The sequence below is a fragment of the Peromyscus maniculatus genome, chromosome 8 (assembly GCF_049852395.1).
Source record: "Peromyscus maniculatus bairdii isolate BWxNUB_F1_BW_parent chromosome 8, HU_Pman_BW_mat_3.1, whole genome shotgun sequence".
Taxonomy (NCBI): domain Eukaryota; kingdom Metazoa; phylum Chordata; class Mammalia; order Rodentia; family Cricetidae; genus Peromyscus; species Peromyscus maniculatus.
In genome coordinates, this window is record NC_134859.1 from 63,947,214 (window position 1) to 63,965,009 (window position 17,796).

General features: G+C 47.6%; 1 protein-coding gene across 1 annotated transcript; it reads right to left on the bottom strand.

Moving 5' to 3' along the window:
- Window positions 1–1,359: 1,359 nt before the first annotated feature.
- Window positions 1,360–8,863, bottom strand: Eral1 (Era like 12S mitochondrial rRNA chaperone 1). The gene is made up of 10 exons (XM_006977456.4): window positions 8,550–8,863; window positions 6,378–6,505; window positions 5,918–5,995; window positions 4,306–4,352; window positions 4,044–4,105; window positions 3,775–3,887; window positions 3,442–3,690; window positions 2,457–2,606; window positions 2,261–2,341; window positions 1,360–2,156 (listed from the first exon to the last, which is right to left on the bottom strand). Exons 1-10 carry the CDS (start codon window positions 8,833–8,835, stop codon window positions 2,034–2,036), a joined length of 1,317 nt encoding a protein of 438 aa, XP_006977518.1. The 5' UTR covers window positions 8,836–8,863; the 3' UTR covers window positions 1,360–2,033.
- Between the last annotated feature and the right edge of the window lie 8,933 nt (window positions 8,864–17,796).

The window sequence follows — 17,796 nt, forward strand, 5'->3', positions numbered from 1 at the left end:
CTACACAGACTCAATGACCATTCCCAACCATCACCCAGAACAAAACAAGGCCTTTCAGCAGGGCTCCAACAAACAACTAAGCCCAGATGGATGGGGTGAGGGTTTTTCTACCTCCTAGAAGTGGGTAGGTAATTGGCTTCATGGGGTGGGGGTGAAAGTCACCCATTTTAAAGAATGGAGGCAGCCAGGCAGTGGTGGTGCACACCTGTAGTCCCAGCATTCAGGAGGCAGAGGCAGGTGGATCCCTGTGAGTAGTTCGAGGCCAGCCTGATCTACAAAGTGAGTTCCAAGACAGCCAGAGCTGTTACACAGAGAAACCCTGTCTGGAAAAACAAACAAGCAGAAGTAAATAGAAGAATGGAGGCAGGGTGGAGGTGTGGTTCCAGGGACAGGGTTCTTAGCTAGCATGCATTAGGCCCTAAGTTTCAGGCCCAGCACAAACAAAAAACAGGTAACAAAGAAACCAACACGTTAAACAAAAAGGGAAAGGAGCCAGGGACTGGTTTCATGAAGCCAGCAGGGGAAGGGTTAAGAAGTAGGGCCTTCTAGAACCCGGGAAAAGCACCCCACCCAGGGGAGGAGCCAGAGGGTTAAAAGCCAAGCCACTTGAGCAAGAAGGAAGACACAGGCAGGGCTCTCCCTGCCCAGAGGCTTCCCCGGACTGTAGCTTCAGCCCCAGGTAAGCACTCCTTGGAATGGCTGCCCATCTGCTCACAGGTCTGCCCAGAGGGAACCTTCTGCCTCACTGTTTGTTTCCGGCTCTGCATCCCTGAGAGATCTGAGTAGACCTTAGCTTCTTCCTCTAAGCCACCTGGGTTACCCCTGACTACAGAATCAAGGAGACGGTGCTCTGGGAGGGAGAGAGGAGCAAGGCTGTATACGGTGTGTGTGTGTGTGTGTGTGTGTGTGTGTGTGTGTGTGTGTGTGTGTGTGTCCAGCGCCCCAGTGCCCTGGCTCTCCATTCCACAGCTCTCTCCTCCAGGGCCTTGGCTGGGATATCATCATATACTGTAAGTTTGTGATGAGACACTACAGTATAGATGATGTACTAGTCTGGGTACCCCCAGCTCTAGAGCCTGCCTGGGAGGGCAGCAGAATGTTGAAGCCCGAGGGGCTCACTGCTCAGCCTATCAAGCCTCCTGACTGCCGTGGCACTTGGGGATGGCGAGGAAACCGTTACCATTACTGAGTTTAGTAATGGTAACGGTTCTCTTGCTGCTCCCAGAAACTGTGCCAAGAAGAGCTCATGACCCTGGTGCAGACTCCTGGAAGAAAGAGACCCAGGCTGACAAGAGAATGGGGCAGGGGAATGGGTACATTTTCTCTTCCCTATTCCAAAGAAATAAAGATAAGAATAAGAACACTTGTCATTTAACTTTATTAGCATCCATGGTTGGGTAGCAGGATGGTGTGGGAGGGATCAAGAACTTGGGTGAACAGGTGATCGGCACTATCTCATTTAAGAAACACAGGTTGAGCCAAGTGGTGATGGCACACGCCTTTAATCCCAGCACTGAGGAGGCAGAGGCAGGTGGACCTCTGTGAGTTCGAGGCCAGCCTGGTCTATATAGTAATAGCCAGCCAGAGTTGTATGGCAAGAACCTTGTCTCAAAGGGAAAAAAAAAAAAAGAAAAAGAAACATAGGTCCATATGTAACTTAAAGTTGAGGAACTTGGGGATGGAGAGAAAACTTTTCTTCCTACCAGCAACTGGAAACTCAGGGCAAGAGTTTGGGTCCAATGCTAGCAGGGGCGGGATGGCCCTATTCCCACCATGGGGATGGACTTCTAAGACCTACACAGCCGAGACCCTAGGCCGAGGAACTACCTGAGAACTGAGCTACGGCAGCTTCTTTCCTCCAGTGGAGAACATGGCTGGGCAGGCACCGTGCACACACAAGGCCAGCTGGCTCGCAGCCAGCCACTGTCCACGGCCCTCAGCAGCCCTCAGACCCCCTCTGACAGAGGTAGCTCTACTTAGTCCCTCTGCCAGCAGTTTGAGCAGGAATGTCCTGGGAGTAGCACAGAGGATGGTCATTTGAGCAGTTTCACAGAGAGGCGGATGTGAACATCACAGAGGAAGATGTCCATGAGGTCTCGGCCCACCTCCTGTGCAATCTGGGCGATCAAGAGGCCCTTCTGACCAATCAGGATCCGCTGCAGTGGTGGCAAGAGGCACAGGGTTCTGCTCTGGCCTCACAGATGGGAGAAGGGACCCAGTTAACGCTGCTGCTGCCCCTCTCTGAGCCTCCCTCACTTACCACGTGAGATTCTTTGGGCACCAGAAGGTTCTGTTGGATCACCAGCTCCCCACTCGGTCCTTCCTCCCATACCACTGTCTTCTGCATAAGGAGACATCATGACCAGTCAGGCAGGCTCATCTCTCCGTCTCGTGGTACCCAACCGATCCAGGAGTGTGCCTGGTACACAGGCCCCGGGGCCTTCCACTGTCCACACCTGCTGCACACCGTAGGGCACCTCCTCAGGCAGGTACTCTAGGAGCTTCTCCCGGATTTTATTGGCACAGATCTCTTCAGGTGTCTGGCTGGTGAGGACTCCGCTGTGGAACTCCCAGGGTCCAGGCTTGGTCTGTGCCAGAAGGTATTGCTGTGGGTACAAAGGAAGAGTGGGTTCTTAGCCCCCATCGGTCCTCCCTTATTTATGCCTAATTCTAGAAGAAAACAGGCGTTTTGATTAGGACAGGGCCTCGTGTAGCCCCGAGCTGACCTTAAAATTGCTATATAACAGCAAAGGCCGGCGAACTCCTGATCCTGCTTTACCCTGACAAGCCCTGGGACTACACAAGTGAGCTACCATACTGACTTTAATGCCCCCCCCCTTCTTTATAAAAGACAGGATCTCATGCAGATCAAGCTGGCCTTGTACACCCTAATTTGTTCAGGCTGGTCTTGAACTTCCAATCTTCCTGTCTCTACTTCCTAAATGCTAGAATTTGAGGTGTGTACCACCATGTTGAGTTTATGTGGTACTAGAGATTGAATCCAGCACCTCTCACACATTAGGCAACCATTCTATCGACTGAGATACATTCCTGTTTATTTTTGGTCTCCTTATGTAGCCTGGCTGGCCTACAATTCACAATGGAGACCAGTTGGCCTCAAACTGAATATCATTCCACTTCTGCCTCCTGAGTACTGGGATAACAGGGGTGTGTCACCACAGCTGGCTGTTTTTGGTTTCCAGAGACATGGTCTCATTGTAACTGAGCTCCTCCTGAATTCACTGTGTAGTTGAAAATGACCTTGATTTCCTGATCCTTCTGCCTTGGCCTCCCGAGTGTTAGGATTACAAGTAAAATGACGACAGCCAGATTTTTGTCTTGTCTTTTAAAAGACAGGATCGTAGTCTTATAGTCAGCCTGGTCTGGGTGAGGCCTATCTTAACATGGCAGAAATGTTGGGCTGTGGCAAGGCTAACTGACCTTTAATGTGTTCACATCTTTGTGGTTTAGTGCTGACAACATGAAGATCTCCTGGAAGTAGGGCCAGCCAGTTCTCTGCGAGGCCCTCACTGAGTGTGTATCTGGGTCGCTAGCTGCAGGGCTGGGACTCTGGGCGCCGAGGCGTGAGTGCAAGGCCTGCTTGATACTGAGTTTCTTGCCATTGACCACACCTTCAGTGAGGGCTGCTGTCAGCTCCAGGAGAACTGACTTCTGCTTCAGGCAATCTACCTGGAGATGGGGGAGGAGCAAAGGACAAGGTGAGAGAGATGGGACCTTGGAGGGAAGACTCGTCCTCAGGCGGGCAGCACTTACCTTGTTTAAGACGAGGATGCTGGGGACCTGGGAGAAGTGGGTCAGACACTGCAGCACCTGGGGGCTTAGCTGGCTCCTGGTCCACTTGTCTGACACGTCCACAAGAACCACAGCTAGAAGCGGCAGGGCAGACAGAAAAACAGACCATGACCTCCTTCCGGTTCCACAACAAGTTCCAGGCTATGGCTTCTGGCCAGACCCCAGCTCCCAAACTCCCAAGAATGAAAGGCTCTGTACATAGGGCTTCAGTTTTTTAGTTTGAGTCTAACCAAGATCAGCAGATTCCATGCTCTTCCATGGGTCTTCCAACAAAGACAGCTCCAAATGGTGCCTGAAGGACGAATGTATTGGTCAGGAAGGGTCATATGACTGATCAACTCTTATGAGGAATGGGGTGTAATTGGGAAAAACCCCAGCTCCTATGAAGTAATAGCCCCTCCTCTTTCTTATCACACACACACACACACACACACACACACACACACACACACACCCGCCAAACACACACACATCTGCTCCCACAGCTAATACCTCTTCTGTTTAACAGGACTGATGATGCCAGGTGTGTCAAGCAGAATCTAGAATCAGAAGAGACACCCACAGGTCAAAAGGAAAAGATTTTTTAATGGATTAGTGGAGAGAATGCCCCCGCCCCCAATTTTAGGTTCTGGTATTCAACCCTGGGCTTTATTCATATTAAGTAAGTATTCTAACACTGAATCTGCAGAGTGACAAGAGGTTTTTTATTTATTTATTTTGCCAGGGTCTCACTGTGTAGCCCCGGCTGTCCTGGAACTCACTATGTGGAACAGGCTGGCCTTCAACTCATAGAGATCCACCTGCCTCTGCCTCCTAAGTGCTGGGATTAAAGGTATGCGCTACTAGAGAAAGGCCATCTTTGATATTTGCATCCTGCCTTTCCTTCATGGGCAAGCTGTTGCTGACTTTAGATTTTTTACCCTTTGGCATTGTCTTAATGTTACATGGGACCCCAAAGAAAGCAGGTGACCATGGATAATGAAGGATGAATGCGGGAGATGAGGCCCGTTGCAGAATGCTTGGGTAGGACCCAGGAAGCCCTGGGTTAGATTTCCAGCACTGCACAAAATAAAAATCACAAAACCAGAGTTCAATGTTGAATTATGCTTTATTTAGTCAGGTGAGGTGTCACACTCCTATAATCCCAGCACTTAGGAGGCAGAGGCAAGAAGATCATTTCAAGTTTAAGGGCAGATTAGCCTACAAATTGAGTTCAGTGCCAATTAGGGCTACATGGTAAGACCTTGTCTCCGAAAGGGAAAAAAAAGATTCAGAGCTGGGCATGGTGGTATCTCTTATATCCCAGCACTTGAAAGAGGGAGTGGGCAGGAAGATCATAAATTCAAGGTAATCTCTGGCTATACAGAGGAGCAACCTGGGTTATATGGGAGTGTCACAAACACAAAGGATGGGATGGTTCAGTGGGTGAAGGCACAGGCTGCCAAGGCTGACAACCCAGTTTTGGTGCCAAGGACTTACAGGATAGAAAAAGGAAAGTGCTTCCTAAGTTGTCCTCTGACTTCCATACAAACACATGAGCACCCACACACATATAAATAACTTCAGAATAGATGGCAAAAGAGGGGAGGGAGAGGGAGAACTATATGGAGCCTTAAGGGAAGTCCTAGCCGGGCAGTGGTGGCGCGTGCCTTTAGTCCTAGCACTCAGCAGGCAGATAGGCGGATCTCTGTGAGTTCAAGGCTAGTCTGGTCTACAGAGTGAGCTCCAAGACAGCCAGAGCTACACAGAGAAACCTTGTCTTGAAAAGAACGGCGGGGGTGGGGAGGGGTGAGGGGTATCCTCTATACATTCTTTTTTTTTCCATTTCTTTAGGGTTTTTTTTGTTGTTGTTGTTTTGTTTTTGTTTTTCGAGACAGGATTTCTTTGTGTAGCCCTGGCTATCCTGGAACTCACTTTGTAGACCAGACTGGCCTCGAACTCAGAGATCCACCTGACTCTGCCTCTGCCTTGGGAGTGCTGTGATTACAGGTCTGTGTCACCACCACCACTGCACTGGGCTGAACCATCATTTTTTAAAAGGCTAAGGTAAGAGAACAGCTTAGCTTTACTCTATCCTGTCTGCAGAACTTCTGCAGGTACCTACCACCTGGGCCTCCTTCTCTGTGATGACCCCTAGAGCTTGGCATCGAGTGGTGTGCACCTTCTTGGAGACAGGAAACACCTTCCAGGAAGAAAGAAAGAAGTCCCAGTGAGATTCTAGATCCCTCCCAGGCCATCCACCCAGGCAAAGCAAGACGTGAATGAAAAAAAATGAAACGAAAAGATAAAGAAGGTCGTAGGGAGACTGGAGAGATGGTTCAGTGGTTAACAGAACTGAATGCTCTTCCAGAGGACCTGAGTTCAATTCCCAGCACCCACACAGCAGCTCACAACTGTCTGTAACTCCAGTTTCAGAGGATCCAACACCCCTTTCTGGCCTCTGTGGGCAGAGGACAGACAAGGAGTACACAGACATATATGAAGGCAAAACACCCATACACATAAAATCGTGAAATGTGTAGAAAGGGAGGTGTAGGGGTTGGGATGATAAAAGTGTGGCATACTTTACGACCCAGCAGCTGATTGGAGAGTGTTGACTTTCCTGCATTTGGGGCTCCCAGGAGGACCACTCGGAGGACCCGTGGATTCTCAGGCATGTCAGGAGTGTGGACCAACAGCAGATTCTGCTCATCTATGTCAGGATGGAACAGGAATGATATATTGGAATCTAGACTCTATTAGATACTCAGCTCTGATACTCAAGGAGGAAATCAAGATAAAAGATTAGTACACCAGGCTGCAGCCACCCATTCCTAACTTTAAGATTAGTTTGGCATTTAATTTTATTTGATTTCTCAGGTTATCTAACCTCTCTAAGCCCCCTGGTTTTCTCATATGTGATGTGGAATCACATTAACATCTATAAATAACTTCTTTTTCACAATGACAACTGTGTAAAAAAAATTGTTCAACATAGGTTGGGCATTGTGATACATACACACTTGTAATCACAACCCTTGAGAGGCTCAAACAAGAGTAGATTACTTTTGAGCCCCAGGCCAGCCTGGGCTATATAACTAGACCCTGTCTCAAAAAACAAAACAACTTCACTAAATTACAATGGAGAAGCAGCACTTTATAAAATGGATATGGCTGGGCAGTGGTGGTGGCACACACTCTCAATCCCAGCACTTGGGAGGCAGATCTCTGTGAGTTTGAGGTCACTCTGTAGAGAGTGAGTTCCAGGACAACCAGGGCTACACAGAGAAACCCTGTCTTGAAATAAAGCCGAGCAGTGGTGGTGCGCACCTGTAATTCCAGCACTTGAGAGTTGATCTCTGTGAGTTCGGGGACAACCTGGTCTACAAAGCAAGATCCAGGACAGCCAGAGCTGTTACACAGAGAAATCCTGTCTCTCAAAAAACAAGACAAGTTGGGCAGTGGTGGCACACGCCTTTAATCCCAGCACTCGGGAGGCAGAGGCAGGCGGATCTCTGTGAGTTAGAGGCCAGCCTGGTCTACAGAGTGAGATCTAGGAAAGCCACAAAGCTACACAGAGAAACCCTGTCTCAAAAAACTTAAAAAAATAAAAAATAAATACAATTAAATGGATGTGGTGGCTCACACTTGCAATCCCAGCATGCAGGAGTCTGGGGATAGTGAGTTCCAGGTTATCATGGGCTAGAGTGAAATTCTGTCTCAATGTCTCCTTCCAAGAAAAATAGCACTTTATTTCTCAAGTAGCATTGACTGGAGTCTGGTAGGAGACAGTTAACTGCAATACGGTATCGTAAGGAGAGACTGAGAAACTCTGCAGAACCTTCATAGTGGCATTAGTAGGGTGCCACAGTCAGCTGAAGAAATTTCTGGAACTGGAGATCCTCCTGCCTCTACCTCCCCAGTGTGGGGACTACAAGCATGCACCATGACTACACCTAACTCAATATAGTGTCTTAACAAGTAGATGGGGCTCAACACTCATTTATTGGGTCTACACTCTGCTTGCCATGTGGGGACACAGGGAGAAAACTTGGTCTTGCCTAATGATCTTTCGTGACTATTACCGATTGTGACCAACATAGGTTTCTTCACATTCTTTTTTTTTTTTTTTTTTTTTTTTTTTTTTTTTGGTTTTTCGAGACAGGGTTTCTCTGTGTAGCTTTGCGCCTTTCCTGGAACTCACTTGGTAGCCCAGGCTGGCCTCGAACTCACAAAGATCCGCCTGCCTCTGCCTCCCGAGTGCTGGGATTAAAGGCGTGCGCCACCAACGCCCGGCGGTTTCTTCACATTCTTAAACTCTTGTTGTTGTTGTATTTATTTATTTGTGTTGGCGTAAGCTTATGTAAGCCATAGTACTTTCTAGAGTTGGTTCTCTCTTTCCACCATACGGGTCCCAAGGATTGCTCAGCTTGTCAAGCAACAAGAGCCTTTATTTGCCAAGTTATTTCCCTGGCCCTCATTCTCAAACTCTTTAATAGCCGTCGCTCTTTGAACTCAGATTTATTTTCCATTAAATGAGAGAGGCTAAAGTGATATCCCCAGAGACAGAGGGATTTAAACCAGGCCACAGGACTACCTACCACTGCTAAAACCACCAGAAGCTGGTTATGGTTAACACCTATAATCCCAACACTCTAGCGGCTGGAGCAAGATCCGAGTTCCAAGCCAGACTGGGCTACCCGGGGAGACCTGTCACAAAACAGAACACCCGCAACCACCACGACGGAGCCCTTTACCTCTGTGCACCGACACGGCGGGGACCCTGGGAGCTAAGGAACTGTCGTCAGGCTGAGGGAATCCAAGGATGCGGTCCAAGGCGGAGCCCTGACCGTAACGACTAGGGGCCGAGGCCAGGAGGGGACCAGAGAAAGCGGCGCCCACGACACAGGACACGCACCTCGCCTGGTTACCTAGAAGCGAGCCGGGCGGGGTCGCCCACTCCCTCCCGGCATGCGGGCCCAGCGGCCGGGCCCCCAACCAAGACCGAACTAGGCCAGCGCAGTACCGCCTGGGCGCAGCCATCTTGCCGCAAAGCACTCTGGTACCGACCAGAAGTGCGCCACGATTGGGACGTCGGGCTCGCAGACCCACCGACCGGAAGAAGAAAACTAGATCCGCCCAAACAGAACTGAGGCACCCGGGAGATCCAGGGAGGGGCAGGGCGAGACTGTGTGCAGAGGCTAAGGAAAGGCAAAAATGTGATCTATTTATCGTCTGCGTGAGTATAACGGTCGCCTTGGACTCTCACACCATCATTTCTCCTTCTGCCGGAGCGTTGGGAAGGAGCTTTGTAGTCCTGACTTCTGATTGACTACGTTCTTCGGGAAGCCAAGCCGCCGAAACCGCCCTTCTGGCGCCGCAGGAGCAGACACGCTCGAGATACTAAGAGTGGACGTGGGGAAAGGGCCCTAGGCCGCATTTCACAGCAAAGTTTTTTATTTTTTATTTTTTTATTATTTCATGTATCTGCGTCTGTGCACCATATGTGTGCTTGGTGCTCGAGAAGGCGGTAAGCCTCTATGTGGTCGCTGGGAATCGAACCTGGGTCTTTCACAACAAGAAGTGCCCTTAGCTACTGAGCCAACTCTCCAGCCCAGGATTTATTTATTTATTTATTTATTTATTTGTTTGTTTGTTTGTTTGTTTGTTTGTTTGTTTATTTTTAGTGCTTTCTAACCTCAATCCTGCAGGATCCTTTTTTATTTCCTCTTTAGCTGTGTTTTACCTGGGTGTGGCAGACTTAGAATTAACTGTAACTATGTGAAACTCCATAACCAAAAAGCTACTCGGGGAAAAGAGTTTATTTGGCTTACATATCTTGAATTACAATTCACTGAGGGAAGCCAAGGAAGAAACTCAAACCAGGCAGGAACCTGGAGGCAGGAGCTGATGCAGAGCCCATGGAGGAGTGCTGCTTACTGACTTACTCCTCATGGCTTGCTCAGCCTGCTTTCGTTCCTTCTTTTTTCTTTTTTGGCGTTTTCGAGATAGGATTTCTCTGTGTATCCCTGGCTGTCCTGGAACTCATTCTGTAGACCAGGTTGGCCTTGAACTCAGAAATTGGTCTCTGCCTCCCGAATGCTGGGATTAAAAGCTTGCTCCACCATCACCTGGCTCAGCCTGTTTCCTTTCTTTTTCTTTCTTTCTTTCTTTTGTTTTTTGTTTTTTTGAGACAGGGTTTCTCTGTGTAGCTTTGTGCCTTTCCTGGAACTCACTTGGTAGCCCAGGCTGGCCTCGAACTCACAGAGATCCTCCTGGCTCTGCCTCCTGAGTGCTGGGATTAAAGGCATGCGCCACCACCGCCCGGCTCTCAGCCTGTTTTCTTACAGCATCTAGGAACACCAGCCCAGATGTGGCACCACTCATAATAGGCTGGATCCTCCCCCATCGGTCACTAACTAAGGAAAATGCTGTGCAGGCTTGCCTACAGTCCAGTCTTATGGAAAACTCAACTTCTCAGTTGAGTTTTCCTCCTCCGAGATGACTCCAGCTTGTGTCAAGTTGACATAAAACTCGCCAGCACAGGATGCTTTTCGATATCTGCACCTTTGTGGTACGCTAGCCCTCTGTTAAGGAGTGGTGCTATGGAACCCATTTCTTTTGAGCAGTAGACTGTATTTACCTCCTTAAATATCAGCTCCTATCTAGTCTGAGGCTAAGTCTTTCTGGAGGAAAATGAACAATAACAAAAACAAAAGCAGGCTGGAGAGATGGCTTAGAGGTTAAGAGCACTGGCTCCTCTTCCGGAGGTCCTGAGTTCAATTCCCAGCAACCACATGGTGGCTTACAGCCATCTGTAATGAGATCTGGTGCCCTCTTCTGGACTGCAAGAATTTAAAAAAAAAAAAAAACACACACACACAAAAAAAACAAAACCCAGAAACAAAAGCAAAGCAGGTTGAAAGCAGGTTGCTGGATGTGGTGGAGCATTCCTGTAACCCCAGTATTTGGGAGGTGGAGGCAGGAGGATAGGGATGTTCAAGGGGGAGTGGGGGAACCTGGCATGTTAGATCGTTAATCCCAGGAGTTAGGAGGCAGAGGCAGGGTGATCTGTGTGAGCTGGCAGTCAGCTTGGTCTAATATCAAATCCTGGGCAAGTCAGCACTACCTAGTCAGTTCTAGGCCAGCCAGGGCTACACAGTGAGACCCTGTCTCTAGAGAAATAAAGCAAAGTACAATAAAAACAAATGGCGGGGGAGAGGGATCAGCTGGTCGGTGCAAATGCTTGCTGCACAGGCTTGATTTGAATGCCAACCCTAGAGCCTACCGTCAAGGTGAAGAGGATTGGCTCCTGAAAGTTGTCCTCACATTTCATAACACAGAGAGGGGAGTGGAGGAGAGGGGAGAGGTTTTCAGGTAGGGATCAGGGATGTAGCCCAGTTGGTGGAGTCTTTGCCTAGCATGCCTCGAAGGAAGGAGGGAGGAGCGGAGAGAAACGGTGACGCTGCTTAGCCTCCTAGGAGCTCCCAGGATGACACAGCAGTCAGAGGAACTGAACTTGACCCTCCGTGGGTTTTGCGCCCTGGAGCTACCCTTGTCCTTTCAAGCCTCTTAGTCAGACTTGCTGGTCTCCACCCTTTCACACCTGTGCTAGTGATTAGTCAGTCAAAAGTCTTTTGTTTTGGAGCTGAGGATCGAACCCAGGGCCTTGCACTCTACCACTGAGCTAAATCCCCAACCCAGTCAAACTCTTGAAACTGTAAGACACATCTTTCAGGGACTGGAAAGATGAGAATTTATGAAGCATCTACTACATAGAAGCACTGCAGGGTGCTGGGGATGCATCAGCTAATGAAATGGACAAAAATTCCTACTGTGTAGCCAGGCGGTGGTGGTGCACACCTTTAATCCCAGCACTCGAGAGGCAGAGAGAGGCAGGTGGATCTCTTTGAGTTCGAGGCTAGCCTGGTCTACAGAGTGAGTTCCAGGAAAGGCGCAAAGCTACACAGAGAGACCCTGTCTCGGAAAAAACAAACAAACAAACAAATTCCTACTGTGAGATTCCCATGTAGATAGAGGTCCTGAGCCCTTCATCTGTGTGTGTAGTCTGACAGGAAGTTGCGGTACATCAGCACTGTGCTTTGGTGAAAGCCTGAATGAATCTCGAAATGTATTTAAGAGAAAGAAGGGAGATGCAGTTGGAGCTGGAGCGGAGCTAGGTGTGGTGGCTGGTGCACATTTCTAATTCCTGCACTTGGGGATCTAAGACAGCACGATTTCTATGAGTTCAAGGGAATCCTGGACGACATAGTGAGTGGAACCCTCTGCAAAAAAAGGAGGGAAAAACAGCCCCCTCCCTGAAAACCCACAAACCTACGGCCTGGGGATGTGGCTCATTTGGTAGAGTATTTGTCTATAAAGCACAAAACCCTGGGTTAGATTCCAGCACCACATAGGAACATACCTCTAATCCCAGCACTCAGGAGAATCAGAATTTCAGCATCGTGTTCAGCTACAAAGAAAGTTCAAGATCTATCTATCTATCTATCTATCTATCTATCTATCTATCTATCTATCATCTAAGTTGTTGTTGTCCTTGCTTGTTTTTTTAAAGACAGGGTTTCTCTGTTTAACAGCCCTGGCTGTCCTAGAACTTTCCCTGTAGACCAAGCTGGCCTCAAACTCATAGAGATCTGCCTCCTCTCCCTCCCAAGTGCTGGGATTAAAAGCATGTGCCACCACTGCCCAGCAAGACCCTATCTTTTTTTTTTTTTTTAATGGTTTTTCGAGACAGGGTCTCTCTGTGTAGCTTTGTGCCTTTCTTGGAACTTGCTTTGTAGACCAGGCTGGCCTCGAACTCACAGAGATCCACCTGCCTCTGCCTCCCGAGTGCAGGGATTAAAGGCATGTGCCACCAATGCCCGCCTAAGACCCTATCTTTAAAAAAAAAAATGAGCTGAGCAGCTTATACTTGTAATTGCAATTTCAGTACTGAGGAGGCTGAGACAGGAGGGTCACCATGAGTTTGAGGCAAGCCTAGGCTGCTGAGTGAGCTCCAACCCATCCTGGGCTACCTAATGAGACTCTGAACAGCCCTCAACACCACACACACTCACACAAAACCCTTGTATTTGCTGATGGCAATGACTCAGTATACAGAGAAAAAAGCAGGACAGGCTTCTGAAGGTGGAGAGAACCAACTGGCCAGGCTGTTGTTAGAGGAATGGTGTCCAGAGACTCTGCCTGACGTAGAATTGACAGAACCAGAAAAGCCAAATTAACTGATGGCTTGCAAATGCAACCAGCTTCCAGCTTTCTCTTCTGTTCATGGAAGAAACAGCCTTTTAGGAACATTATATTCTGGGTGTTCTCTGGGCATATGGATGCCCCGAGAACAAGATGCTACTGAATATGGGGGACAACCAGCAATTAGAAAAAATGTGAATCTTCTTGGACGGACAGGTAGGGGAAATACTATCACAGCTGCTATTTGAGAAAGGGGAAAGTTCAGGTCAAAGATCGTAAGTAGCCGGGGTGGTGGGGGGTGGTGGGGTAGTCCTGCTGTACCAGAAATACGGATACTGAGGCAAAGATTTCTGCAAGCTTGAGGACAGCCAGAGCCACATATCAATTACCAGGCCAGCCAGGGCTACACAGTGAGACTCTGTCCCTCACCTCCAAAAGTAGATAAATGACAGCATGCAAAGTCAGCCAAAGAACACATAGTAAGTACTTCTGCGCTAACAGATAAGACTACAGAAGACTCCGAGGAATGACAGAGTTTTAAGTTAAATGAGTCAGTGTCTAAGTGATTATAGTTTTTTTTTTTTTTTAAGATTTATTTATTTATTATGTATATAGCATGTATGACTACAGGCCAGAAGAGGGCACCAGATCTCATTACAGATGGTTGTGAGCCACCATGTGGTTGCTGGGAATTGAACTCAGGACCTCTGGAAGAACAGTCAGTGCTCTTAACCTCTGAGCCATCTCTCCAGCCCTATTTTTTAAGATTTATATTTTTTTGGTTTATTTTTTTTTCCTATGTAGCCTTGGTTGTCCTGGAACTAACAGAGATCCGCCTGCCTCTGCCTCCCTAGTGCTAGGATTGAAGTCATGTGCCACCATGCCTAGCTTGTATTTATTTTAGTTTTAATCATGTATGTATGTGCCACATGTCTGTAGGTATCCACAGAGGCCGGAGGTGTCCAATCTCTTGCAGCTGGAGTTACAGGCAGTTGTGAGATGCCTGATGTGGGTGCTGGGAACTGAACTGAGTTCCTTTTGAAAGAAATACATGCACTTAAACTCTAAACCATCCTATTTTTTTCAGTGCTGGGGACTGAACGCAAGATTTCTCAAATATTATGCCAATATTTCCCCACTGAGTTACATCCCTAAACATTTCCTTTTCCCCCTTATTCTCTCCTCAGCTTTTTTCTTTCTTTTTTCAGATAAGGTCTTGCATTGTAGCCCAGGCTGACCTGGAACTCACTATGTAGCCCAGGCTGGACTCAAATTTGCAGAGATCCTCCTGTCTCAGTCCCCTGAGTTTTGGAATTATAGACATATGCCACTGTTAGCCATGGACAGACCGACTATTTTGTCCCTCAACTCCATTTTGGTTGAACTGTGACAACTCTGGTGACGACAGTAATTTGGTTTCTAGAAATAAATTAACTTGTTTCACTAGATTCTGCCAGATTCTTTTTTTTTTTTTTTTTTTTTTTTTTTTTTTTTTGAGACAGGGTTTCTCTTTGTAGCTTTGGAGCCTTTCCTGTATCTCACTCTGTAGCCCAAGCTGGCCTCGAACTCACAGAGATCCGCCTGGTTCTGCCTCCCAAATGCTGGGAGTAAAGGTGTGCACCACCACCGCCCAGCTTTCTGCCAGATTCTTGATTGCCCTGCCCACAGACACCAAGTAATAGCCAGGCAGGGAAGATATTCATTGATAACTGCCTACTCACTGAGCCAGGCATTGTGCTATGTGCCTTTAATACAAGGCAGGCGGGTCTCTATGAGTTTCAAGGTCTGTCTACATGGCTGATTCTAGGTCAGCCAAAGCTACACAGTGAGCCCTTGTCTCAAAACAAAACACCTTACTCACTGGTTACCCAGTAATGGCCATCTGAGGCCATAGAAGGAAACTTCTTTCCTGTCCCCTCCCTTTCTGCCTCCTAACTACTTCAGCTTCTAGTGGGACTTACAGCTTCCGCTCTGACTTTTTTGTTGTTGTTGTTTCAAGACAGGGTTTCTCTGTGTAGCTTTGGCACCTTTCCTGGAACTCACTCTGTAGCCCAGGCTGGCCTTGAACTCACAGAGATCCGTCTGCCCCTGCCTCTCAAGTGCTGGGATTAAAGGCATGCATGCGCCGCCGCCGCCGCCGCCGCCACCACCACCACCAACGCCCAGCCTGCTCTGACTCTTACAACAATCCCCATCTGCCTATTTGTTTTCCCCCAATAAAGGCCGGCACTGGGCACTGTCTTTTTTTTTTTTTTTTTTTCCCCAAGACAAGGTTTCTCTGTGTAACAACACTGGCTGTCCTTGAACTCACTCTGTAGACCAGGCTGGCCTAGAACTCACAGAGATCTGTGTGCCTCTGCCTCTTCCTCCCAAGTGCTGGGATTAAAGGCATTTGCCATCACCGCCTGGCTGGCCTGTACAGTCTTTGAGTTCCTCGTTCCCTTGTTTATTTTTCCTTCTCACTGACCTTTCAGCCACTACACTGGCTTGTGTATTTGAGATGGTATCCTGTGGCCCAGGCTGGCTTCCAATTTCATGTGTAGCCAAATAGAGACTGGCTTCAATTCCTTCTTCTGTTTTCACTCTGAGTTCTGGGATTATAGGTCTGTGATTTGAGCAGCAAGGATTTTTGCTGTTGTTCATTTACAGTGCTGGATGGAATTGAACCTAGGACCTCCTGGATGCTAGCCAAATGCCCTATCACTAAGCTACTTTCTAAGCTCTTGCCCCTCCCACCCCTTGTGATTAAAGGCATACTCCACCAACCCCAGCTATTGCTTATGAGACACATTACTGCAAACTGGTCTTATAGTCACTGTGTTGCTAAAGCTGACTTTGAACTACTGAGCCTCTTGCTTCTACTTCAAGTGCTGGGAATATAGTCCTACACTACTATGTCTGGTTTATTCGGTGCTGGGAACAGAACTCGGGATTTCATGGAGGCTAGGCGGATGGTTTACCAACAGAGTTATATTTTAAGGTACTGATTCTTTTATTTTAAGAAAAGGTTTCAGGGGGCTGGAGAGATGGCTCAGAGGTTAAGAGCACTGGCTGCTCTTCCAGAGGCCCTGAGTTCAATTCCCAGCAACCACATGGTGGCTCACAACCATCTGTAATGAGATCTGGTACCCTCTTCTTGCCTACAAGGATAAATGTAGACATTACACTGTATATATAATAAATAAATAAATCTTAAAAAAAAGGAAAAGGTTTCAGGCAGGGCTGGCACATGGGAGGCAGGGGCAGGTGGATCTCAAGGTGGTGGCCAGCCTGGTCTACAGAAAAGGTTTTCATAGCTATCTATGTATGTCCCTTACATCCTGGTTGACCTATACACTGATTATAAAGCCAAAAATCCAAGGTTTTATTTTTAGCTTGTTTATTGTATTTATGTAGAGATAGGGTCAGGGTTGAGAAAATAGTTTATAATGGCCTTGAACTTGCTATATAGCTAAAGATGACCTTGAATTTTGGATTTTCCTGCCTCTAGCTGGGGCTTCATTTTTTGTTGTTGTTGTTGTTGCTGTATGACCCTGAGCAGGAAAAGTCTCTCTTAACTTCAGTTTACTCCTCTATAAGATGAGGATAGTGATAGTACCTTCATAGAATTATTATGATTAAGAGAATTGACACATAGCCTGAGTACTAGTGCATACTTGTAATTCCAACACCCAGGAGGCAGAGGTGGGAGGGACCACTCCTAAGTGTTAGTCCAGATGCTGGATGTTACTATTTCATGTCCTCTGCCGGACTGTAAGTTCTATGAGGACTGAGTCTGTATATAGTATTTACTGCCCTGTCGAGTGTGTAGTGAAGATTAGGTATGCTGTATGTGCTTTGAGACCCAGCTGGCCTGAAAACTCCCTCGACAGACCAAGCTGGTCTTGAGTTGGTGGTGATTCTCCAGCGTCTTTCCCCCTCCCCCTAGTTGTGTGGCCCTATGTCTAGTTTCATAATAAATACTTCCTACTCTTTTCTTGTTGTTGTAATTTTGAAACAGGCGCTCATTCTGTAGCCCAGGCTGGTCTTGAACCTGTGATCCTATTGCCTTGGTTTCCTGAGTGGTTTGTTTGTTTGTTTGTTTTCCTTGAAATAGGGTCTTGCTATGTAAATCAGATTGGCCTTGAATTCAATGTGTAGCCCAGGAAGCCTTAAACTAATGATCCTCCTGACTCAGCATTCTGAATGTGGGATTTCAGGCTGCTTGAAATTCAGGTAGGAGCCCCCAGGTAAACTTCTTGAGCCTTTCATCTCTGACTGAGTTCTATGTCCATCCTAAAAACCCCTGTAGCCTTGAGAATGTTGCATACTGGTTGGCTTGGATGTATGTTAGGGATACTGATTGACTTAGGTCTGGGTTATGTTCTCTATGCTTGGAAGTAACTCCATACGGTCTGGTAGACTGTGTTGGCACAGGTCTATAATCTCAAAACTCAGGGGGCAGAGTAAGAGAATTAAAATTTCAAGGCCTGGGCTGTAGAGATGGCTCAGAGGTTAAGAGCACTGGCTGCTCTTTCAGAGGTTCTGAGTTCAATTCCCCACAACCATATGGTGGCTCATAACCATCTATTATGAGATCTGGTGCCCTCTTTTGGCCTGCAGGCATACAAGCAGGTGCGGGGGTGGGGTGGGCTGAGTGGCATATATAAACACATAAACAAATCTTTCAGAATTTTATTAAGAATTAAGAATTAAAAACATTTTATGTGTATTAGTGTTTGGTCTGCATGCATGCATATGCACCCCATGAGCAGTGCAGTGCTGGAGGCTAGAAGGTGTTGCTGAGCCAGAGACTAG

Bases quoted from the DNA above. Each gene is read 5' to 3' on its own strand.
- Eral1 (XM_006977456.4), bottom strand. From the start codon at position 8,835: ATGGCTGCGCCCAGGCGGTACTGCGCTGGCCTAGTTCGGTCTTGGTTG. The intron at 4,106-4,305 runs GTATTAGCTGTG...TTCGTCCTTCAG, and splicing joins AGTCCTGTTAAACAGAAGAG to GCACCATTTGGAGCTGTCTT. The intron at 3,691-3,774 runs GTAAGTGCTGCC...CCCCATCTCCAG, and splicing joins GCATCCTCGTCTTAAACAAG to GTAGATTGCCTGAAGCAGAA.